Source organism: Amblyomma americanum, chromosome 11, assembly GCF_052857255.1.
Source record: "Amblyomma americanum isolate KBUSLIRL-KWMA chromosome 11, ASM5285725v1, whole genome shotgun sequence".
NCBI classification, from domain to species: Eukaryota; Metazoa; Arthropoda; class Arachnida; order Ixodida; family Ixodidae; genus Amblyomma; species Amblyomma americanum.
In genome coordinates this window covers 95,667,603-95,692,769 of record NC_135507.1, presented here as the reverse complement: position 1 = coordinate 95,692,769, position 25,167 = coordinate 95,667,603, and the positions used below count along the sequence as shown (strand labels likewise).

At 46.5% G+C, this 25,167-nt stretch overlaps 1 protein-coding gene across 1 annotated transcript in view; it reads left to right on the top strand.

Moving 5' to 3' along the window:
• The window catches only part of LOC144110443 (uncharacterized), a 56,618-nt gene that overhangs the window by 27,539 nt on the left and 3,912 nt on the right, over nt 1–25,167 (top strand). The window contains exons 2-4 of the mRNA XM_077643338.1: nt 5,091–5,287; nt 11,972–12,108; nt 16,326–16,420. Of these exons, the coding sequence (XP_077499464.1) occupies nt 5,091–5,287; nt 11,972–12,108; nt 16,326–16,420 (429 nt within the window). The remainder of the gene's footprint in view (nt 1–5,090; nt 5,288–11,971; nt 12,109–16,325; nt 16,421–25,167) is intronic.

Here is a 25,167-nt window from a genome sequence, read left to right as displayed (position 1 = left end):
TACTAAGTACCCATTCAGAAGGCCGTTCAGTAATAAACCACCTTCAACCAGACCTTTGTTCTTACGCTTTGAAGATAATGTTATTAACTAGGAATACTAGATGTCCTACCTGAAATTGCCCAAAGACACAATCCACTGCCGCCAAGGTATTGCCTTCCCACTGCGCGTGACTTCATGCCAACACATTTTCGTAAAAAAAAAACACACTACGTCGACTATATTGCAAGAATACCTGGCTTTGAAAGAGAAATATGCAAGCTACATGGAATTTTGCACAGATGGCTCGAAGACAACAACGGACGTTGGAAGTGCAGTAGTACAGGGGAACTGGGAAACAATAGTAAGATTTCCAAGTTATGTATCAATCTTTACTGCCGAATGTTATGCGGTGTGCATGGCTCTGGACAAAAAGAGTACATAACATCGAATACAGTATAATATACCGCAGTTCCCTGAGCCTGCTCACAGCGCTAAAGTCAAGAAACGCAGTTGACCCCATAGTAGGCATGCAGTGTCATACACAACATTGGAAAAGTCACAACACGAGGCGTGGGGTTTTATTAGCGGGGATAAATAAGTTCTCCCCGCTTAACCGCGGCTGACGGAGTTCAAAGCCGCCCGGATCCCACTCCGTGATCGCGTGCGCTACCGAGCGCCCGCCGACCACAGCGGGCCTTGCTCTGAGGAAACAAAAAAAAACTACACCCTGGCTGACACCAACAAGGCATTAATTACTACAACAATAATAACCCCAGCTAGCAACAAAACACGCTAAGGAATCGAGGTCGTCTCACTAACCAGCAGGGTTACGAGCAAATGTTCGCCGACGCTAGGGTAGGGGATACTCCGAGGTCGGACGGGACGAGATCCGGGGGAACGGTCTTCCTCACGAGGCCTCGCCTCGCTCGCGACGAGCGTCCCTGCCGACAAGGATATGCGCTGTCCCGCGTGCGCGCGCGCAGCAAACACGCTGTCTGTGGCGCTCGTGTCGCTGCGACGCCGGCGCTCTCCTTTGTCAACAAGCTAAAGTAACTACCAAAATAGGGTGCATCGCGGGAAAACAAACCAAAGGGGGAAGTAGTGAGAAAATGTCCCCGCACCCCCCAACCTTAAATAGACCCACGTGCCTCAAAGTACATGCTATGGAGAAGTCTCCTGGTCTTCATGCACTTGAGTCAGGTCTTGCAGCGGAGGTCGCGCCGACAGCATCCACGCAGACTTCCGCGGTGCTCCGAAGGCGGCACGAAGGTTTCCGCTGGGACGACTTGCATGGCCCGTGGACTACGTGTCCGCAGGCCCGCGAAGAGAAGGTCTGGATTCTGCAGTAGTCGCCAGGGCAGCAGCAGCCGGAGGTGACTGCTGACTGGTCCCGCCACAGCTGCCCCGTGTGGATGCGGCGAACAGGATACAGGCCGCTCCGTCGCAGCAGGCGGCAGCGAGACGATGTGCACACGACAGCAAGCCCAGGCGGCTCCACCGGATCTGCAAGATTGCCGAAACGCTCTCGGCGTGCCTTTAACCTAGGCCACGGGAGGGGAAACGGCGTGCGTGGGGCCCCGTGGCGCAATGTTTAACTCGCTAGCAAAACGTGTCGATCGGCTGTGCAAACGCCAAGTTCGAGTGAACAAAGCCCTTTCTTGAGTTGAACGAGGCTGCTCAGTTCGTGCGAGGTTACAAAAAAAAAACGGGTGGGCAGCCAAGTGCGTCCCCTCTTATCCCCGCGGTCCTGTGATTGTGTCTCTCCTGACGTGGTGCAGGCAGCCCCGAAGAGCCTTAGGCCTAACTACCACTCCGACAACGACCGTAAACAAAACAAAGACCCGAAACGGGTTACGTGCGTGCAGCCGTGACGAGGCATCAGGTTTGTGGGGTGGTCCTACCCCGCTCACTGCACGAAGCAGCTTCTGAGCGGTGGGCGCCCACCGTATCGGATGGTGTCGGAGCGCCCGGTGCCGAGCGGCGATGCCAGCGAGCCCATAGCGGAACCCGTGGCCCCAGGCCACCCGGCTCCCGGAGCCGCGACTCCCAGAGTCGAGAAAGAGAAGATAAATACAGAAAACTCGGACCCCCCGCGCGGCTTCCGTACTCGCTTGGGGCTCTGCAACTCCGCGGGCGCTAGGCCTCGCGCTCCCTTGATGCGAGCCAAGTGGTTCTCGTGCTGACGAAACTCCAGAGACAACTTGACGAAAAAATGTGCTGAGCATGTCGAAAACTTCTGACATGCTACAGCGCACTACACCCCGCACTCAAGAAAGCATGTCGCAAGTCCTCGCCATCAAAATTCACGCTTGGCTTATCACTTGTTAAGAGTTTCTCGAACCGAATAGACAGTCGTCCAATGTGCCAAGAGCAGGCCTCATATCGGGCGGTCAGGTGCGGGGTTTTAGTAGCGGGAATAGTTCTCCTTGTCTGGTGCTCGGCTTATTTACGGTCAAACGCTTGGGAAATGGGTCTTTGACCCCACTTTGAGAAATAGAAAATACCTTGCGCCATGGCGCTCTTTGTCCTCAGATGCCCTTACGCCAAAAAAATTTATCACCATCATCATCATCATCGCGAATACTTAAGTTTTCCCCCACGTACCGCTCCAGGCCCAGCGGGCCTTGGTCCAGAAAGCCCGGATGGGCCAGCTTCTACCAATGGGGCCCCGGACATGGGACTCCACCTAGTATGTAAAGAGGCTTCCCACTAAGGAAAGTCCCCGAGCACCTATCTGTATATACTTATATCGAATAAATGCTTTTCACTACTACCACCAACCACCATCAGTCGACAGCTGCGAGACGTTTGGCGCGGGCGCGGCGCGCGCTCCGGTGGCGCCACCTCGCGAATGCACAGTTAACTACCAATGGCGCAAGGGTGTAACGAACAAACGAACAGGGTCGTGGCCGCGAGTATGAGCCATTAAAGGCTTTCGCCTTAAAACACGCTAAAGAATCGAGTTCTCCCGACACACCAGCAAGGTTACGGGCGAATGTTCCCTCACGCTAGGACATGGGATACTCTGCGGCCGGAAGGGACGAGATGCGGGAGAGCGTTCTTCCCCCGATACCTCACCCCGCTTGCGGTGAGCGGAGCGCAGCGGGCGACACGTCCGCTCGCGACGAGCGTGCCAACCCAAGAGGATGTGCTCTCACCCGCGCGCGCGCAGCAATCACGCCCTCTGTGGCGCTCGTGTCGCTGGGACGCCAGCGCCTTCCCTTGTCAACAAGTTAAAGTAACTACCCAAAGAAGGTGCATCACGGGGATGCAAACAAAAAGGGGATGTAGTGGGGAAAAGTCCCCACAAAGGACATATGCTGGGACCCTAGCAACGTCGGCATAAGGGTAACGAGAGAGCCGACTCAGCTGCTGTACGAACTCTGATTTGTGAAATCAAAAATATGAACGTGCCTTATAACGACTATATGAAGTCGATACATACATAAGTCGATACTTCATACAGCCCACCTTGGGGGAATGGAAGTCATGCAGACGCCAGAAACATTTCATTGAGGTAATCTTACCTCGCCTTCGCATATACACACCTGACACATAAATACTTACTCAAGAAACACAAAAAACCTGTTTGTGAAAGAAGTGAAGACGAGCTCACACTAAACCATATTCTATCCGAATGCTCAGATCTCGAAAAACTAAGAAAGAAATATTTTACGCAATTTTATAATGAATGCATTCCTTTTCACCCAGCTTTGCTCCTAAGTGATAATACAATCGTTGACATGTCTTATGTTTTTAGCTTTCTAAGAGATGCAGTTTTTCTTCAAAAGTTGTGAGTTGTTACCCAGTGCTTCGCTTGATTTTACAATACACCTCAGCCACTTTCTCACTCCTGAAGTTTCTTGATTGGTTGGGTACCTCGACATCCTTGCCCAGCCATGGATGGCCGTTGAGTTTACCCGACCCTTTTTAAAGCATTATGAGTAGCCATTTCTAAAAATTACTTTCCGTTGTCATCGCTAGGTAGTACCAACTTTTTAGGCCTTCTACACCACTGATGGTCTTTCACATTTCTATAAAACTGTAGCAAACGTCCCTATACCTTGCGCTTGGCGCATGATGGCCTTAGTTGCCTATGTGTCATATAAAACCCAACATTTTACAACTTTACCCGAAATTAACGAGTAAATGATGGCAGCCGCCTTCAGCAAGCAAGCGCGAGTTTTCCGTAAAAGTCTAAAGCGTGAACCTACCAAAGCAGTCCTCGGTGGTGCTGTCATATTAAATCAATTGATGCAGCCCTCTAGGTTGCGAAAACTTTCAAATTTTCAGCGAAAGCTTAGATGTAGGAACCCCACGCCTTCACTCACGGGTGCTATCGCCGAAAAGTAGGCCGCTATGCTCGGTACGGTTTTTCGGAGCTTAGCGGCTTCACGTTCTGTGCCACGCATAACTGGGCTTTCACATAGGCGACGCTTACTTTGTCGCAGTTGAGCACGGCGAAATTCGAGAGCCGCTTCTGCATCTCCATTCAACATGTGCTGCTGCGGTGGTTGTGAGTCCGCCATGGTGCTATCCCAATAACAGCTAGTGCGTCATTCTGCATGGCGAGTTATCTGGCTATGACATCACTACGACCACAGCGCCATCCTATAGCCGCGTTTACATGAATATGACAGTAGCGCATCGCATTTCCTAGCGTATCTCGCGGAGCTGATGCGCTACTGCTTGCAGGTACCGCATCAAGTCTGGCAAGACAGTGACCTTTCGCCCATTGCACGCGGCAGAGCGGTTCAGCCGCCCCCATCTTGAGCAGTCTGCTTTGCTATCCGGCTTGGGGGAGGGGGTGTTGTATAGCCACGACAGGGAGGAGGAGGGACACCTGCAAACCTGTTTCCACTCACTGCTGAAGTCGACTTGCCATTCTCGGTCTACTGCCATCTGGCGCATTGACACGACGTGCTTTCCCATAGCTCATTATCACCGTTTACATAAATTCGATGCGCTAAATAGTTGATGCGATGCGCTGGTGTCACATTAATGTAAACGCGGCTTATTTTCGGCCGCGCTGATGCGCCAGCCACTGCTTCGCCGTCAGCTGTGCGTGTCCACTGCTCACGGCGAAGTCTGGAAATTTGGTCTCTGTGCAGAAGGCCCACGAGTGGAGGCGCAATGGCGCTGCGTGCCCTCATCTTGGCGCTGGCGGTGGCTTGCGGAGTCCGGGCCGACGACTTTCCCTTCATGGACTGCACGGCCATGTTTACTGGCGCGGACATGACCAAGGCCAAGGATCCAAAGGCGGATGAGGGATTGGATGCCGTCGCAGCCGATGGAGGCTCGATTAAAGGTGAGTCGTCTGCCGCCAATGATACGCTCACGCCTGTGAACTCGGTGTCATGGGGGAGCGAGATTCACAGGCGCCGAAACGAAGAGGCGCCCACACTTCGTCCACTCATGCCGCCGGCGCGATCGCGAAGCAGCGCAAGTTAGCGGGCGAGGTGGCGAGCTCTTGACGTCGAATGCCAAAGTGGGAACGGGCCACGGGGGAAGACTATAAGGAGTGGAAACTCCGCCGTCTGCGGCGACCAGAAAAGGCCACAAGCCCGCGGCGCCACTATCCTGCTGGCGGCGCCTGGCGGTCTGGAAAGAAACTACTGAAATTCAACGTCACGGCGTGCCTGTTGAAGTAAACACCCGTGTCGTCTGCTTGTCGTCTGCTTTGAGAGCGCGCCGGAGCCGTCTGCCCGGGCACTGCATTTTTTTTTTCGCTGCGGCTTCTACGAGGCGCCGCATGGCGCCGCCACTGCATGCGACACCGTCGGCGCATACAGTTGTGACTATCTGGTCGCCTGCGCTCGCTCGCGCTGACAGGAGTTTCACCTCCTATATAGTCTTGCTCCGTGGAACGGGCCCTAAACTATTGTGGAAGGTTCAGCCAGCTAAGGTGCTGGGAAGAGAAAAAGGAATATCCCAGGACCGGTGTCACTGGTCACTATAATTTGAACAACAGCAGAGCGAACAGCTGTGCACAAATCGAGTATATCATTGCGTGTTCCATTCGGCGGTCCGGAGTAGCTCTCTGTATCGTGGTACAATGAAACTCAGAATGTGAGTCTGCATCGCCCATTGAAACATGCTCTTCGGTTTTTTGGAGGAAAGATTGGAATACGCCAATAGTCGCTTATTTGCTAATCGCCTGCCTGTGACAACTGCTTTGCCATGCAGTGCTGAATCATCGCGGTCATGGCGTTCGGCTCTGGACTGTAGTGTCTTTTCAGCTTCAGTGACACGTAAAGGTGGACGTTCGTGTTTACGTCGTAATGCCTCGATGTCGGCCGCAGCCTTTGTCAGAATAGATAGAGTCCGGTGGGCTTGCTTCTAAGTCGTACACTGAGGCTTTGTAGCCCCGCTCTTTGGGTCCTGTGCTGCGGAGGAGGAGCAGAAAACTTTATTGTACTCTGCGCTTCTGGGGCATCTTCAGAGATGTTCTCTGCTTAGTCGTATCCCCGGGAGTCTTCTTTTTCGAGCTGGCACAAATTTTAATCAATGGTCGGTTGCCCTCAGTATTGACTCCGCTGGCCACTGCCGCCCGTTGAGCTCGCTGTACCAGACCTCGCTGGTCTTCACAGCGGTCGCTGGACAGCAGTCCCTTCATTGCTCCGCACTCGGGTTTTGTATTTTGGGGACCACGTCTATGTTTTGACAGGCCCGTGTGATGTGATATAGTGTGGGTTTTTCGTCGCACCAGAGACATTTCTCCGCGTATATCGTAGGGAGCATTTTGTTTAGTATGTGTAGGTTTGGGTAAGGACCTGTCTGTAATTGTCTCCAAGTGACAGCTTCCTCTCTGTTGAGAGGTTTGTGCGGCGGGGGATATCGGACTCTTCTGCCTCTGCAGTTTTGTAGAATGGCCGAGTATTCCTTGAGTGCTGGCATGAGTTCCGCGGTCTCGTCGGATGCTCGTAGGTGGGGACGGATGTCACTCCCAATTTGGAGAGAGTTCGAATGCTGACAATGCGTAGCGAGCCATGCTGCAAGACCATGAAGGGAATCGGGTTGACTGTATATTTTTTAAAAAGGCTTACATTTCGATCGTGTATCAGTACTCGCTTGCATGTCACGTCAGTTTCGCGATCAGCTGGGCCTTCACAGGATCGGCGCTATTACGCAAGTGTATACAGCTCGTTCGGTTGAAAATCAGTCGGCCTAGTAGTGGTCGGCCCCGCGTGTCGGAAATAATCAGGAGCTGCGTAAAAAAAGGAAATCTTCTCATGGTAATTTGCGGTTCTTGTGTTTGATCACCGATTGATGTGTGATAGGCGACGAGGAGTTAATGAAATCATTCTAATGAATTAATTAAAGAAATGAAAAATTTGAAAAAGGGGGGTTCAAAGGATCAAAATTCTCAGAATAAAAAGCCAATGCTTGGTGATGCTGATTAATAAATTTTATAGTGCGTAGTGGGCCAATTAATTGAAACAATAAAAAAGAAAATGCGTTCAACAGTTCCAAACTGCTCATAATGGAAAACCAATCTTTGCTGATGCTAAGTATCGCTGTATATCGTCGTCCTAATAAAGGAATCGTGTAAAAAAATTACCAAGCGTGGCATCAGCATCAGATGACGCACTAAACGGCGCACTATCGCGTCAACTCATAAACGCAGCATAGGAGTCCTTAAACGGTTTTTGTTCGTGATTTCATGCCGTCGTAATGTTTGTTTTGTAAGGCCCGACACCTCCATCGCTTATGGTGGAGTGCCGCCCGGAGGTTCTGTCACGCAAGCAGTTTATTACACCTAGCCTCTCTAGTTGTCCTATCTATCAGTGGTGCGCCGCCACTTACCAAGCTAGTATGATCCAAGCCCAGTCCGGCCGTGAACAAGTTTGCTTTATCCCTTGCCATTTTCTTTCACTCGCTTTCGACCTCTCCAAGCAGCTGCCTTAGACGCGGCGGCTGAGTTTCGCCGGAGAACGCGAAAGCACCAGTGTACTGTGCGATGTCAGTATACGTGAAGAACGCCAGGATACCTGAAATATTACGGAGCCGTCCACTCCAGGCACCTTTATATCTCTTGCATCTTTCAGGCCCTCCTATATCCCTTCCCTCAAGGCGTGGTTTAGGTGCCCCTAGAGTTGTGAAACAGTTACCGTGTTTCAGTTCAATGCGGTCAGTTTTTTTTTTCTTGCGGAGGCGAGCAAACAGAGCTGTGATTAAGGAATATCGCAAGTTGGAATAGATTTGAAATAAGGAAGTAGTTACTCCTTGGCATAAACTATAAAAACTTTGAACTAGCACCGCTGCACATCGAGTTGTTCATCTTTCTGGCGTTGTGCTATCAGCAAGTCATCCTGGTGGTTTAGCGGCTGCATTGGACATGCGGTGATGCCGAAAAAATTGAAAATTGTATGGTTCATCGTCCTGCACAGGCTCATCGGCGGCTATGAACGACGGCGTAGAGAAGGACTCTATGGTAATGTGGACAGCTCTGGGTTCTTTACTGTGAGCTGACATGGCACACCTCACGACCTCACGAGTGTTTTTGCAATTCACTTCGAAATGTTCCCGCCGCAGCCTGGATTTTATACCGCAATTTTCGATCAGTAGCAGAACGCCAAATCCACTGAGGCACCGCAGCGGGTCTGCGATTCTTGGACCAGGGCCAATTTTTATTGCACTCGACAGTTTGTGTGAATGCTGTGTAGCTTTCCTTTGAGTATGGCTGCTCTCGGGTGCACACCAAAAAGCAATTGTTTCTTTATTTCTTCTCTATTCCATACTGAGGCTTCACGTTTACTCACCTGGCTAAAAATTCAGGGGGGCACTTGGTTGACATAAAGTGCAATGAGGCGAAATTCTTTAACGCGGTGTTGCTGCTTGTGTCACTGATGTGTGGTTAAGATGTTAAGTACACAATTGTTTCTGAATCTTGAATGCTGGAGACACTGGAGAGTATTTGGGAGGCGTCCGTCTGATTCGACGCCTTTCTGCAAACACTCTCCAGCCTCCTAGACAAGGAGAACTGCATATGCGTTGGCAGGAAGCAGCGCAGTCGTTAGCACGCTCGGCTGAGGAACCAAATGATGGTGGCTTGAATCCAATCGTGCACAAATTCTTTTTTATCGAGTTGCTGAAGAGCGTAACGGACGGACGGACGGCCAAAGTGGTGGCCGCGAGTATGAGCAATTAAAGGCTTTCGCCGTAATATGGTGAGCATGTCTGCAATACGCTAGTTACACAGGCGCTCCCTTTGTCCGCTCGTCTGCGTATGCAGTTGTCGCCCGATGTTTTCTGCGACTGTCATGCAGAATGGGCGTCCGCACAGCCGAAATGATGGGCTCCGGAGACCCTTGTCGCAGGTAGCTGTATTCCATGAAAAATTTCAGAAGTAGGCGCAGTACCGATGGGCAGAGCTTTTCTCTGACGTCTCGGGTAATGTATTAATGTACTCAGTCGGCACTATTATCGACTTGCTTCCATGTTCAACTTTATTGAGCAAAAATTTTCAACATTTGAAAACTAAGATACCGGTATATAAATATTGAAGGTAATTGTCCATTCTTCCAATATTCAGCAATCATTTTTTTAAACCATTTCCAATGCCCGCATCGAAGAGTTAAGACTGCCATAAAAAACCAACGGGAATGCTTTTGGAGATAGCAAAATTGTTAATAGCAAAAAAAAATGCAAACGTGCCCACGGGAGATCTTATGTATAATGATTTTTTTCAAGTGAAATCATACAATGTTTAAAAAATGCGAGAAAGGCGCTGGCCCTAGAGTTTACATTAGTCCAGCTGGCTATAGGTAAGGGCGTCTACCGTCCATTTCAAAAGATATGCGGCGTCAGGGTATTGCCATGCACAATAACATGGGTAACGTACTTCGCCAGCTGGAGCACCTGAACAAGGGTATTGCATACATTCTTGATATATTTATCAGGTGTGTAAAATTTAGGCCTCAATGTGGGGTAGATTAGAAGTAATTAAAAGTAAGGGAGCAACTTATATTGTGTTTGGTGAGCACCCAAGTACAGCCATGCTCATACAAATGAGAGCTCTACAGCATTTACTCTAATTTTTGGGTTGAACAAAATTGCTCCATGTTCCCAGGGGTTTGCTTTGTGCCGTGAGGCCTGCAGAATTTCTCGCTCTTCCACGTACCACAACTAAGCGGCGTTGTTAAGTGCGACAATCTTCTCGAAGTCATCGTTCTTTAACCAGAAGAACGAAAATCTCCTTTTAAATGGCCCAGGTATTAGGGTTCTAGGATTTTAGGGACCAGGAAATTAGTGAGACAGTTTGGCTTAAGCTTCCAGCATTCTTGTTGTCCTAAAATGCATGTAATTATGTGCCCCTGAAAGCATCGCTGCGAGTACTCTGGATGGCATTCGATATCAACACTTTTGTCCGAACGGCTGGATCTTGTTAACTACGCTAACTTTGTAATCCTAAACTCATGTGAACGAGGGGGGAGGGGGTGTCCATCCGATGACTTTTTATGTTGTGAAGCCAGTCCAAAGCATGGTGGTTGCTTACCAGTTTCATTAACCTACCACATGTGTAGGGGGAAAGTTTTGATGGCTACACGTTTATAGCAGGCCACTCCTTTTATTTCGTTCAATACTCTGCTTTCGCCCTCGATGACGAACTGTTAGCGGAAATGGCGACTCTCGCTGAGTCATTTATGCTTAGAACTGCACGAAGGACGGAACACAGGGAATTTGACATCACAAGCGCTGTCTATCAACTGGCGGATTTCCAGAGCCAGAACGTTTTTAAGTATGGACCTAACCAACAAGCCGAATTCACTGCACTTGTGCTGAATGTTTCTCCAGGCACGAACGGTGACTCAATCTTTGCTGCTTGCACCGGTTTAAATTTTAAACTTGACGTTTTAATGGAATAGCCCGGGAAGAAGTAGCAACTGAACACTGTCCTGGGAAAAATTGAATACTTCAGCTTGGGGCGCTTCCAAATTGAATGCCACGCGTTGCTTTGTCAGCTGACTCTGCGGTTTGGTTACGCGTGAAAGACGCTTAACAAGCTGTCTATAATGAGCTCAAATATCCAGAAATGACCATTCGGCTTTCTTGCCAGGCTGGCGAACAAACTGCTCTCCCTGCCGCTGAGCCTTACGTCCCAGAACAGTCGCTCGAAAGGCGCGACGTTTCAATCACGCGCATTCGCTCTCCGCCTTGGGACGAATACGTCGCACGTGTTAATGCCTCTAACTAAAGACAGCGACATGACACGTAGAGGTCCTCATATATCTTCATTGCAATTACGACCACTTTGCGCTCTTTCGTTTTGTCGAGCGATACACTGTATAGCTGCCATAATAACCTAATACTAAGCATCAGCAGGTAAGGCTAGACTGCGAGCGCCGCATCGCGGGTTTCTGATTCAAAGCGCTGGAGAAAAGCGGCTGCGCGCCTTTTCCAGGTGGCTTTCTCTGGCTGTTCAGCGAGCACGCGCTGCAGGCTACAGGCGCTCATATTAGTTATGACGTTTCATACGAAGAACCCTAGAAAACAATCCCATTATGCAATCTTTCAGCCGACATGTGAATGAGGAGCTGGTGTGCGACGTCCTTGGGTAGGCGGAGAGAATGTTCTTGTCATTACAAGATGCGTTGTAGGATTGCTGGCACTTAACGCCGGAGATTCGCAATAGAAGGCAGTCAGACAGGGTACGCTGATCAGGCAGCAAAGGTAATTGTCCCAATATTGGGAAACGATGGTTTCACACTGGTTCTTTATAGGACCATCCTTTGCCAATATAGTACCAATATTCGGCCAATTACTTGTGCTGGTTGGGAGTGACCTGAACACTGCCGCGACTGATAATTTTCAGCGACAGGAAACGTAATGTACGGTCCTGACGCGAATCTTATCACGAATAATTTTTGTGATTTGGCGTTTTGGAATTTTCTCGTGTAGAGAAAGTAAGTAGAGTGTTAGCACAGCAGTCTTTGTAGGCTCCGGGCGGCCGCGGTGACAGCTGAAGCATTTGTCATCCTTTCTGGTGCAGTGACACTTCGAGGAACATACAAAGGATTTCGGATCCACGCTGTGGACGAAGCAGGGAAGATGGTTGAAGGAAAGTTCTCGGCGGACGCCGCAGTCATGCCTGATATAAAGATGTTGTCGTGTGACAACAAGCCGGATGTAAGTAATGGATGCCGCTACGTTTTCCGCGGATAATGCGGAACGGGTTGCCTATAACGCACCCACTACAGGAGCTGCTGAACACAGGTGGCCAGTTTCTTGGGGATTCACTGCTCTGCTCACAAGGCCCTTCTTGCCTGCTCAAAAAAGTTGCATGATGCAATAACCTAATAAAAGCTTCGTCGTAAAAATGTCATGCAATTTGTATGATATTGAGTTACATCTGTATGACTGCTGTATGATTAAAAAAAAGGCTTTTGTATGATATTTGAATGATAATTACACGATATTTGTTTGACAACCTGTATGTAGTTATTTCATCGTACAACTTTTTTGTTTCTCAGTAGGATTAGGCGAACCCAGGAAAACATTAATAAACCTATTCGTGAACGAGAAGGCGAACAAGGGTGTTTTGAGCTTACTACGTCGTCGATGACGAAACGATATACTGGCCACTAGACTCGGATCAAGTGCCGTGACGAGCTTTAAAGGACTGCAGAGAAAATATAAAAACGAAGACTTTCACATCCGCCTAATGTGAATGCGATGGTATCTACGTGCTTTACTTGTGCTTAACGTGCACTGCATTACCTAAGCAGTTCAGCGTTGTCTGAAGGCGCTGACCTTTGTTATTAACGAGATCACTGTATCCCTTGTAAAACCTGTATTTATCCCCCGAATACAACTGAAGCGGGTATGAATGTTCTTCTGACAACAGAGGTCATCATGTTCGCAGTAATGCGCAAGGAACTAGTTAACGTAGAACAAAATTGGGTATTAAGCACACAAGTGGAGGGAACTGAGGTGTTCGTGATGGCACACGTTACGGAAGCCAACAGCGACCAAAGCCGAGGAGAATAGGGGATTTTTTTAAAGTTGTGGTTATTCATCAGTGGGTGATTAATAAAAGCAGAATAAAACAGCCACATGCCGCTGATGGGATCCGAACCAACGACCTTCAAATTTCGTAGTTCCTACCTTATTTATTTATGTATTTTCAGATACTGCAGACCATGCTTATACATGGTCCGGGTAGGAGGGGCATTTGTGACAAAATGGAAATACACACTTATTAAGCATATGATATGACATACGAAAAACACAGACAAAAATATTCATAACGAACGAAATACAATTAGCAGCACAGGAATTGACGCTTTAATTCCTTAATAATGTTGCTTGCCGCGAAAGTGCGCAAAGGCAAGAGATTCCACTCATTTATTGTATTGTTCCGAAAAAAAAGAACTGTCTTTAAAGGAATTTGTTATTGCGAAAATTGAAGCCAGAGAGTGGGTGTGCGTGCCTAGTCTTTCTGCTACAATGTGGCTTTACGCAATCCGACAAGTTTAATTTCAAATTACCTGAAACGCAGTTGTGCAAAAATGCGAGCTGACTGAATTTTCAACGAGATTCAAGAGATAATTTAATGTTGCTGGGTCAATAAGAAATGAGAATCATGTCTTTTATATTTACTGAAAATGTAGCGTACAGCTTTTCTCTGAACTCGCTGGAGCTGCAATATATCTTTCCTAATATGGGGATCCAATAGAATGGAGGCATATTCGAGTTCGGCTCTGGCGCAGCCTTTACAGGATAAAAGTTCAGCTTGGACAGGTGCACCCTAAAGTTTCCTCTCCAAAGACCACAGCTTTCTGACTTTGGTAGTTTCGTTCGTGACAAGTTATCTGAAAATGTGGGATTTGTTACTTTAAAAGGGGGTTACAAACTTTTTTGCGTGCAGCCAAATAATCAGGCAGCCAATAGGAGGAGGCACATTTACCACGGACGCAGCGGCCTCGATAAAGCATGCCTGCCTCAACTCGGGTGCCTAAATGCGTGCGACGCTTTCATTGTTCCCGGACAAATGAAGTCGCACACTCTCATAAGCAGTCACCACCCTGTCGATATTGTTTATTCTGCGCATTAAACTGTGTTTCTTTCCAAATAAGGAACAGTTAGTAGTGCGCCTATCCCTTACAAAAATTTTTTAAACAGTCCATAGGCTGCCTATAAACTTTTGTCTATGAACTCTATAAACTTTCTATAGACAAATCCTATGGACAGTATATAGACAATCTATAGATTTGCAGCCATGCGCTTTACACTTTAGTCTATAGACAGTCTGTAGACTATGAATAGACGAAAGGAAATATCTATAGGAAAGCAATAGAGTCTAAGAATTCTATGCGGACAGTCTATAGACCGTTTTGATTAGAGATGGGTCGCGTCTTCCTCAACAACGGAGCGGAATTGCCGGTTGCTGCCACTGTGGGCATTCATTGTTTTAATGACACGTCGAGTGGGAACTTGTGCCGCAACACTCGTCATGCAACTGCATTCGTGATGACCAGTTCGTCCGAGAATGTACTGAAATGAGCCTGCAAAGTGATTTTCTGGCGAGAGAGAAGTTAGGTCCGGAGAAACAGTGTCAGCTTCATGGTCGGCAATTCTATTGCGCGATAGGTGACCAACGCGGCGGAAAGCTCGTTTCCAGACCATATATATATATATATATATATATATATATATATATATATATATATATATATATATATATATATATATATATATATATATATATATATATATATATATATATATATATATATATATATATGAGAGTGCGGGAGTAGCCTATATGTTCGAAACGAAAGCAGTATTTCTTTTCCTGAAGCCATTTTTGAAATTCGTTTCAAATTCTCTAATGTGGGTATATTCAGGACGTTCCGCGATTTTTTGTGCTTCAATACTTGGGCCAAACACGGCTGTTATGTCTGTTTCCGTGTTCTGCATTCGGCTCCCTATATTACGATGACGGGCTACTACCGTCCGTGCCAGCGGCACTCATGTGACAAGCCATGCCCTGCGCACAGAGTTGGAAACTATCATCCTTTTGATACTCTACTAACCGTGCTGCATGTGCTAGTAACTTGCGTATTTATCTAACGAAGTTGCCAAATTTAGTGCTTTCTCTCTCGTGAATGTATGAAAATGTGTATTTCAATGTGGTTTCACAAAGATGCGCTCGTTTATACCTTCACATTTGGCTTAGCTATGAGCCTATACTGTCAAACGAAAACCAATTAAGGTTTTGAGAGAAATCTAGCTTGTACTGAATTTAAACCACCGAACGACTTGCGGAGCCGACCCCTTAGCCGATATGCTTGGTGCGCAAATATACACTTGAGGTATTTTAGCCACCTGCCGTGCTCTGTTAACTTTGAAGGCGGCACTACGGTTCACGTAGCTCCCTGATACCCTGTCGATAACACCCTGTACCGCCGTATACCCACTGACACAATTATTTCGAAACTGTAAAAAGTACAATTTTCACACCTAGCCAGTCGCAAATATGAAGCATCTCAGTGACATCGTCTTTAAGCCTTTAGACGCTTTAGTGGCATTGATTTGGATAATTGATTGCTTAAGTGGTTGAGTGTATATTTATTTATTTATTTATTTATTTATTTATTTATTTATTTATTTATTTATTTATTTATTTATTTATTTGAAGATACTGCAATCAACAAGGAATTTTATGAGGTTGGGAATATAACAAAGCGCAAAAACAATCGCCGGCAACAGAACAAAGTGAAGAACAAAGTTCACTGCCTGCTCACTACAAACAAACGTCATTTTTAAACGCAGTGCACTGAAAAATAGGCAAAAATTGCACTGCAAAAAAAAAAAGTCTTATATGCGCTTTTGCGCTATCAGCAGAGATTGGCTGTAAAAAAAAGAAAGGAAAAGTTGAGTCACTGTCCTATTATTTAGGCTATTCCAGCCAGTTGCTATCCTGGGAAAAAGAATATTTAAAACAATTATTTTTTACGCAGAATGGTGTCATAGTTAGTTGATGCCCCTGCTTTGTGGCATATCCGGAAGAAAATGTAATTATATCAGAGATATTAACGTTGTAGTGTCTACGATCTTATACAACTGATTGACTTATTAATTATATGCTTTGGGGTTATTGAGTCCTATTTAAAATTGCTTTAAAGCATATTTTTCATTAAAGGGCAGTTTTCCTGTGCATTGACTAGCGTGCACTTCCCTTGGCACGTTGAAGTGATAATTTAGCAGAACGATAATTTTATTTCAATGTGTACTATGTGTTTTTCAATGCTCTTGAAGTTCCGAATATTTACTTGATTTCGCTACCGAAATTTCTTATTCGCACGAAAATTTATGAAAGGTAACCTGCTTTTCCCTTCTAGAGCGGCGTTGCGCACAAGGACAGCACCAAAGACCTCAAGAACATCGAAGTGAAGTGGATGCCAGCAGCGTCTGTTATGGGAAAAGTTATGTTCCAGTAAGCATTGCGGCATTTTTTTCTCTGTCCCGTACTTGTTTTTCGCACCTTGCAGAGCGCACCGTTCTAGCTAATCCAGATGGTCGGAATTAATCCGAAGCTCTACGCATATGGCATCTCCCACAGCCCATGCGCAGCTTTGGGACTCTCATACCCACATACCCCATTCATCATCATCATCAGCCGGACTACACCCACTGCAGGGCAAAGGTCTCTCCCATGTCTCTCCAGATAACCCTGTCTTTTGCCAGCTGCGCCCACCCTATGCCCAGAAACTTCTCAATCTCATCCGCCCACCTAACCTTCTGCCTCCCCCTGCTACGCTTGCCTTCTCTTAGAATCCACTCCGTTACCGTTAAAGACAAGCTGTTATCTTGCCTTCGAATTACATGCCTTGCACAAGCCCTATTTTCCTCTTTATTATTACATGCCATGGATTACAATGACTTACCACACCTAACGTTTGCCAAATAATGCAAGTTAAGTTACTCAATTTATTTATCGTCTGCATAGCCGCTAATTAAAGAGCCGCCGCGCCTGCTCATCAAAGCCAACTAGAGAACGTAAATATTCCACACAAAGATTTCTCAAAGCTGATGAAGAGTAAATCAATAAAAAATGTTAATCCACTTAGGATAATGTCATTAATACCAAATTGCACCTGCTAAAACCGGTCTTTGGTGAATGGAAGTCGTCTAAAAAATAAACATTGGTTTTCGAGGAAAAGAAATGGGGCAGTAACTGCCTCACATATCTCGGTGGACGCCCAAATTGCGCCGAGAGGGAAGGTATAAAGGAGGGAGTGAGATAAGAAAGGAAGACAGAGGTGCCGTAGTGGAGGGCTCCGGAATAATTTCGGCCACCCGGGGATCTTTAACGTGCACTCACATCGCACAGCACACGGGCGCCTTTTGCGTTTCGGCTCCATCGAAACGCGGCCGTCTGGACACTAGAAACGCTTTATTGAAGCCGCCTTCGCATCGGACACACGCATCTCACACAACTTTACTCTCATGAAACAAGGAAATCCTATCTGAGAACTGTGTTGTGGAGCGGTCACAATAAATCTTGTTATTTTCATGCAGAAAGGTCAAGAAACAAAGAAACAGAAACAATTACAAAATATTTTACGAAAAACACGTTGCTATCCACCCCAGCTTGCTCATAGCAAGGAATGCAGTAGTAGACTTATCGAGTTTTTAGATTTCTGAAATATCATCAATATGTACAGTAATTTCCGGGCTATTGTGCGCAGACTATGCATGTTTAAAAGCTGAAATTTTGCGTCATGAGGACTATATATGTGTGCGGACTCTAAGCGATTTTATTTTATCGGATCGTTTGTCAGACCTGGAGTAGCCTACCGGTGGCTATCAAATGAAAAAAAAAAACGTGCCTCTAGTGGATGCCTACGACATGTTACCGAGCTAAACAACATTGCGACAACTTCGCAAATGCTCTCGTGGTAGAGAGGAGTGCCTGCTTTCCAGTGCTTGTATTGGTGAGCACATGCGCAAAAGCTCATTAAAATAAGTAATAAATACGCGTGGCCCCACTCGAAACACATCAAGAGTTTTAACCATTCAATTTGCTAAAGACGACCTGCTTACGACTTATTTAGTCGTCGACACACTACGAATTCACATCCGAAATTTTACTAGGATTCCTCCACATACCTGGTTTCTTTGTCGGCACGAAGACTGCACCGCATTTAAAAAATTAAAAGCAGTCTAGTGTTCTGTCCCATCACAGTTCTGCCCGGTTCCACGACCTGTCTTCGCTACGATATGTGCGCGAACCACGTGTGCTACTGACTACACAGGGAATTGAGAAGAAAACTGAGCTACCGCCTCTTGCCCACCAGCAGTTGACACTGGCCTTACACCCGCAGAATATTCTAACTGCACCAACCTATACACGGGAGGCTCGGTCTCACGCGTTAGTTCAGCATGTGCCAATTTTACTCCGTCAAGACTGGTCAGTGTAGGGAAAAAACTTCACACACGACTAGCCCACCTGGGTCCGAACTGGCCGTGTACAGCTGTTAAATGCATAGCTCAGCAAACGCCTCAAAGCTGGGCTGTGTTCTGCGATTCGAAAGGTGCCGAGTTTTATTTGAAATCAGCCTTATGGCATGGCGATCATGAGCTGGTAGTGGCAGAAATCAAAGAAATACAGCATGAAGCAGCAGAAGATGGTGTCGGAGTAATTTGACAGTGGCTGCTAGGACACGGTTGCATTGTTTGCGAGGAGCTAGCTAGTAAAGCTGTTCGTGTGGCCCACGCGAGCGCGTTTCAGTTCCACTGGAAAGAGTCGACGCTGCAAATCAGCTAGAAGTACTTCCTCGCAACAGGACTTTGGCTGCATGCACTATCTCCGGAGGCTTGGGAATTTTGCATAACCTCGACCCCTTCCTGCAATTGAAGCTACCATCCAGCCAGTCCAGCGGCAGTGCAACGCTGCTGCGTCGCCTGTTGTTTAGAATAGCGTTTCCAGATGCTGACTTCCACCTGAATGGAATGCAATACCTGCACCGTGTGAGCACTGTGGGTGGGAATCATGAGCTGGTAGTGGCAGAAATCAAAGAAATACAGCATGAAGCAGCAGAAGATGGTGTCGGAGTAATTTGACAGTGGCTGCTAGGACACGGTTGCATTGTTTGCGAGGAGCTAGCTAGTAAAGCTGTTCGTGTGGCCCACGCGAGCGCGTTTCAGTTCCACTGGAAAGAGTCGACGCTGCAAATCAGCTAGAAGTACTTCCTCGCAACAGGACTTTGGCTGCATGCACTATCTCTGGAGGCTTGGGAATTTTGCATAACCTCGACCCCTTCCTGCAATTGAAGCTACCATCCAGCCAGTCCAGCGGCAGTGCAACGCTGCTGCGTCGCCTGTTGTTTAGAATAGCGTTTCCAGATGCTGACTTCCACCTGAATGGAATGCAATACCTGCACCGTGTGAGCACTGTGGGTGGGAATCATGAGCTGGTAGTGGCAGAAATCAAAGAAATACAGCATGAAGCAGCAGAAGATGGTGTCGGAGTAATTTGACAGTGGCTGCTAGGACACGGTTGCATTGTTTGCGAGGAGCTAGCTAGTAAAGCTGTTCGTGTGGCCCACGCGAGCGCGTTTCAGTTCCACTGGAAAGAGTCGACGCTGCAAATCAGCTAGAAGTACTTCCTCGCAACAGGACTTTGGCTGCATGCACTATCTCTGGAGGCTTGGGAATTTTGCATAACCTCGACCCCTTCCTGCAATTGAAGCTACCATCCAGCCAGTCCAGCGGCAGTGCAACGCTGCTGCGTCGCCTGTTGTTTAGAATAGCGTTTCCAGATGCTGACTTCCACCTGAATGGAATGCAATACCTGCACCGTGTGAGCACTGTGGGTGGGAAGCGACACCTATGTGTGCCCTCGGTTTGACCGCAACGAGTATCACTGGATGGAGTGTTCGGACGATTGGATTCTGGTCCCGTAACGTGTGGGGTTAAATTAGTGGGGCAAACACATTCTGTCCGCTTAACCGCGGCTGACACAGTTCAAAGCCCCCTGGACCCCACCCCGTGATCGCGTACGCTACCGAGCGCACGCCGACCACGACGGGCCTTGCTCTGAAGGAAAGAAAGGAACGACATTCTGGCCGACACAAATAAGGCATTTATTGCTATAGCAAGTATAACGCCAGCTAGCAACAAAATATGCTAAGGAATCGAGGTCGTCCGACTCACCAGCAGGGTTTGGAGTTAATGTTCGCCCACGCTAGGGCAGGAGATACTCCTCGCCCCGCTGGCGGAGAGTAGAGTGCCGCGCCGGAACGTCAGCGCGCGCCGAACTTCCCTAGCCGAAGAGTGTCGTCTCCCCCCCGCGCAGCAATCCGCCCTTCGTGGCGCTCGTGGCGTTGTGACGCCCGGCTACTTCCCTTGCTAGTTAAGGTAACTAACTAGGGAGGTATCGCGGCGAAGCTAACCAAAGGGGACGGAGCATCCCCGCAAACGGAAACCGAAATCTTGGGGGCCTTGACACCAGCCTTCGTGACGGTGTGACAGACTTTCTCGGCGCCGTGATAGCTGCCGGAAGTTTCGTTAACGAATTTCTAAGCCAGCTGAAAAAAAGGGGCCTTCCCCTAAGTTCCCCATTTTGTACCCATGGTGCTCGGCTAAAAATTTTCCTTTCTAGTGGGCAGGCACATATCGATCAGACGCAGCATGCCGTTACAGACTACTGAAGGTTCACTTTCCCTGTATCTGTGTAACCGCAGCCTCAATACTCAGAAGGCCGTCATACTAGGGCTATGAAGAAAAATTTAAGACCGGTAGCTACTAGAAGCCTATGAAATACGATAACAGGGCAGCAAGCTTTGTCAAGAAGGGTAGACGCTTGGGCTTTGTCAGCATGTCACTATCTCTCAGTAACAAAGCAGCTTTCTGGAATGAAGTGTTTATGGTTTCTGCTGTTCGTATGGTGATTTTCTTCGGGGCCGCATTCCGGCTTCGCGACTCGCGCCTCTATTGCTTTTTTATTAGCTAAAAACTGACTTGTGCACAGGTTTTCTTGGGTGGTTCCTGTTCCTGCGTCTCCGGCTGAACACCCATTAAATTCTTAAGACAGTATACCTTCGTCGCGTGTTGTGCGCATATCTTGCTCTAAAAAAATTGCCTTTAAGAACAGAACACGATAGTGTTATCGGGTTTCGTTCGCATCACCTAAATTACCTAATTCTTAATTATCGTACCTCATAACAATCATGTACGCATCAGCACATGACTCTAAGACAGTTCACCAAGTCAAAGACCACAACACAGTCACTAGGTCCTATACTGGAGCTTTGGCCTATTGATCTGAGCATCCACCTCGCATGCGCGAGGTGCGGGGTTCGATCCCCAGTGCCGCCAGGTACTCACCGGTGATACAATGGGTACAAGTCTTCCCCTGGTCTGGTGCTCGGCTTAATTAGTGTGAAATGTTTGGGCGATGGGTCTTTGACACCCAACCTCGAGTAGAGGAAAAATACCTTGTGCTATGGCGCTGTTCGACCACAGATGCCTATGCGCCATAAAAAACCATCGTCACCATCATCATCTTTTATTCAGCTGGAACCAACGAGCCTTCTTGACTTATGGGTAGCTTGCGGGTCTCACGTTTCGAAGGTCCTGGGTTCGAGTCCCACCCAAGCCTAAATGGACTTTCAGCTTAATTTTATTGAGTCTTTGCTTCCATCGGGCTTTTTTCTCACGGCAAACGACGCTGACGCCGACGACATTGGCATTTCTGCAACACGATTCTAAACGTTACCGCGTTGATAGTCGGTGCCTATACTAACAATTGTTATTAGAAAGCGAAACGGGGCCAGCTTACTTCAAATCAAATCAAATCAAATCTTTATTCAGCATTCTTCCGCGTGTAACAAAGGAATGCTGGGACAAGAGCAAAAAAGCTGCTACAAGCAGCTTGACAAGGCCCTTGCCCCTGTTTGATTGGCAGCGTGAAGCTTTTACAGTCATGATAAATGCAAGTTTTTACATATATATATGTGTTGCATCTCACAGATAAAAGCAATACAAATGTATTCGCGTACAACAGCATCCCACGTGCAGGCCAACATATTTGGATACATATGCAGCAAAAGGGAAAGGAAAAAAAAACGAGTTTCTGGTCTAAGTTAGACCATTTACACTCAGGACGTACAGACAAATAAAAGAATCGTACGAACCTAATACAAAAACAAGCATGCTCCAAAATAAAAGAAAACGTTTACATTACAACATTTTTCTTCTGTACTTTTTTCTTAAATTTGGATACCGTCGTTCGTCATTAAAAAATTTTTCCATTGTTTTCTAGTCATGGTGTTCGGGTCTATATGTAACCTTTCAAGGCTATTTAGCAGGAATGGTACACAATATTGCAACCTGTTAAAACCGTTATTGGTTCGGGAAAATGGCAAATCCCATGTATCTCTTTGCCTTACACTGTATGGCAGCTGCAAGGATTTTTTAAGGCGGCTCATTCGAAGAAAATGCTCATTTGTGTGTTTTAAGCTGCTCTTGTATTTTAAGAACAGGTTAAATATGTATGCATGCGTGACAGTCAAGACATTAAATGATTGAAATAAATCCCGTGTATGGGAATCGTATGGGGCATTTGCAATATGGCGGATAGCTTTTTTCTGTATTAAAAGTAATTTGTGGATGTGTGTAGCAGATGTTGTCCCCCAAACAAGGTTACAGTAGTTTATATGCGGGAGAAATAAGGCATTATATACAAGAAGCTTGAGTTTCGGTGGAATCACCTGTCGCAATCTACAAATCATTCCGCATGCCCTCGCCAACTTTTTAGCTACAAGGCCAACATGAGCGTCCCAAGTTAAATTTTCGCTAAAAATGACTCCTAGTGTTTTAACCTGTTTCGCGAGCTCTATTTTAGAATTGTCAAAATAGATATCCAAGCTACGATTTATTTGCTTTTGCACCGGCGCAAATAAAATACATTTGGTTTTCGCTGCGTTTATTTTTAAGGAATTTACTGTGCTCCATTGAGACAACCTATTGAGGGTGGTATTGGCTAAACTTGCGAGTTCCTTAATCTCCTTGGACTGAAAGAAAATGCTAGTGTCGTCTGCATAGATAACAAAATATGCTTGATCACTAATGCTTATTAAATCATTAATATAAAGATTGAATAAGATCGGTCCCAGTATACTGCCCTGCGGAACCCCTGCTTTCACAGTAAGCAAAGATGAATATTCACCGGTAAGAGCGACGCACTGTTTTCTTTGTTCTAGATATGATTTTAGTAATTTTAGAGTTATTCCCCGAAATCCATAACGTGCTAATTTACATAGTAAAGTAGCATAATTAATCCTGTCGAACGCCTTCGAAAAATCTACAAATATACCAAGGGTTACCTTCCTTTCTTCAAATCCATCAAGTATGTACTCCTTTTGCGTCAGTAGAGCCAGTTCGGTTGACACCTGCTTTCGAAAACCATACTGCTGAGGCGTTATAATAGAAAACTTATTACAAAACGTTGTCACTCTATTACAAATAACTTTTTCCAAACCTTTTGATATTACAGGTAATATTGCTACTGGTCGGTAATTGGATAAGTCATTTCTGTCTCCAGACTTGTACAACACCGAAACCTTTGCTAGCTTCATTTTGTCTGGAAAAACACCTGTAGACAAACAAATATTAAACAGATGGGTGAAAACTGGTACCAGGAGTTCGAGTACAAACTTGATAGGTCCTATCTGAAGTCCATCTATATCACGTGCTTTACTATTTTTCAGTGACAAAAATACTGAGAATATTTCCTCAGGAGATGCCGGCTCAAAGAAAGCACTGTTTGTAATCTGCTTGTTCAGGAAGCTCGTGGCAGTTTCATCGTGGACGCTATCAACAAGATTTATGAAATATTCATTAAACTTGTTCGCCAAATTTTGTCCTTTAAATGCTTCATTATTAAGTATTATTTCAAGTTCTTCATTTTGACGGCTTCCCCTTTGTAATAGTTTGTTCATTTCGCGCCAGATTTCATTACCACGAGCACCCGGTTTCCCCAAGAGGTTTTCAAAATAGCAGTTTTTAGCATTCCGTAAAAACTTTGTCACGAAGTTTCTGTGTTTTTTATAAGCAAGAAGGTCTGCATAGTTTTTTGTTTGCAGAAATACAGAATACAACGCATATTTTTTTCTTATCATGTTGAGACATTTATTCGTAAGCCAGGGCTTACGTATCTTCTTGGATTCCTTTATCATTTTGAATCTAAAGCAGGTTCTGTAGGCTGCAGTAAGGATAGAAATGAGAATGTTGTAGGCTTTGTTAGCGTCTACACATTCTAAGACAGGGTTCCAATTTACTTTTTGAATTTCTTCCCTAAATTTATTTAATGTTCTCGGATTTATCTCTTGAACAATGAATGACTCAGAATGATTCACACTTTTTATTGTATTAAAGCCTTTAGATTTAATACCCGAGGCCTGAGGATGTGTTCACCTCTACCACATATCTTCCCTTCTAATAGGTCGACATTTGCTTTGAATGAACTGCATTTCTGCATTTAAATGACAAGAGGAGCATGAGGCTGCCCGGATTTATGATTTGGTGCTGAGTCATATTACAGGTGCTGACGACCACGTTTTCTCTCCTGCGCTTGGGCGGAAAGCGTGGCCACCAACAATGGAAACCTCTGGCCGTTTTCGGCAGCCTTTTCAAGAGGTTGTTTTGTCGCGCTCACTCACAATGCCGCGATGCATTCTCGGTCTTGTGCGCTAAAATTGCACCGCAATGCATTGGCGTTCGCACTGTAAACCACGCGGATAACAATAGAGGCTTAGATTTCAGCGAACGGAAGCAGAGTACAAGCGTGCGCGCGATATACACTGCCACGCAATAGGAATATCTTGGAGGAAGGCATGGGATTCTATATATATGTGAGCTCCAGCAGGAAGGAGGGAAATAGAGGACACAATGCATTTGTGCTGCATGTCATGTACTTTTCGTTCTTTTGTTTTGATTTCTATCGTGTACATATGTTACGTCTTATGATAAATTTTTGTCAGTTGACTAGTGAGCGCTTGTTCTTTCTTCTCCGTCCTCGTCCTTGTGGTGCCTCAACAACATTGATCCGAAAGACATAAGTTCGATCCCGGTCGCGGCGATCGAATTTCGATGGAGACGAAATTCTAGAGCTCCGTGTATTGTGCGATGTCAGTGCGATGTCAGTGTACGTTAAAGAACCCCAGGTGGTCGAAATTT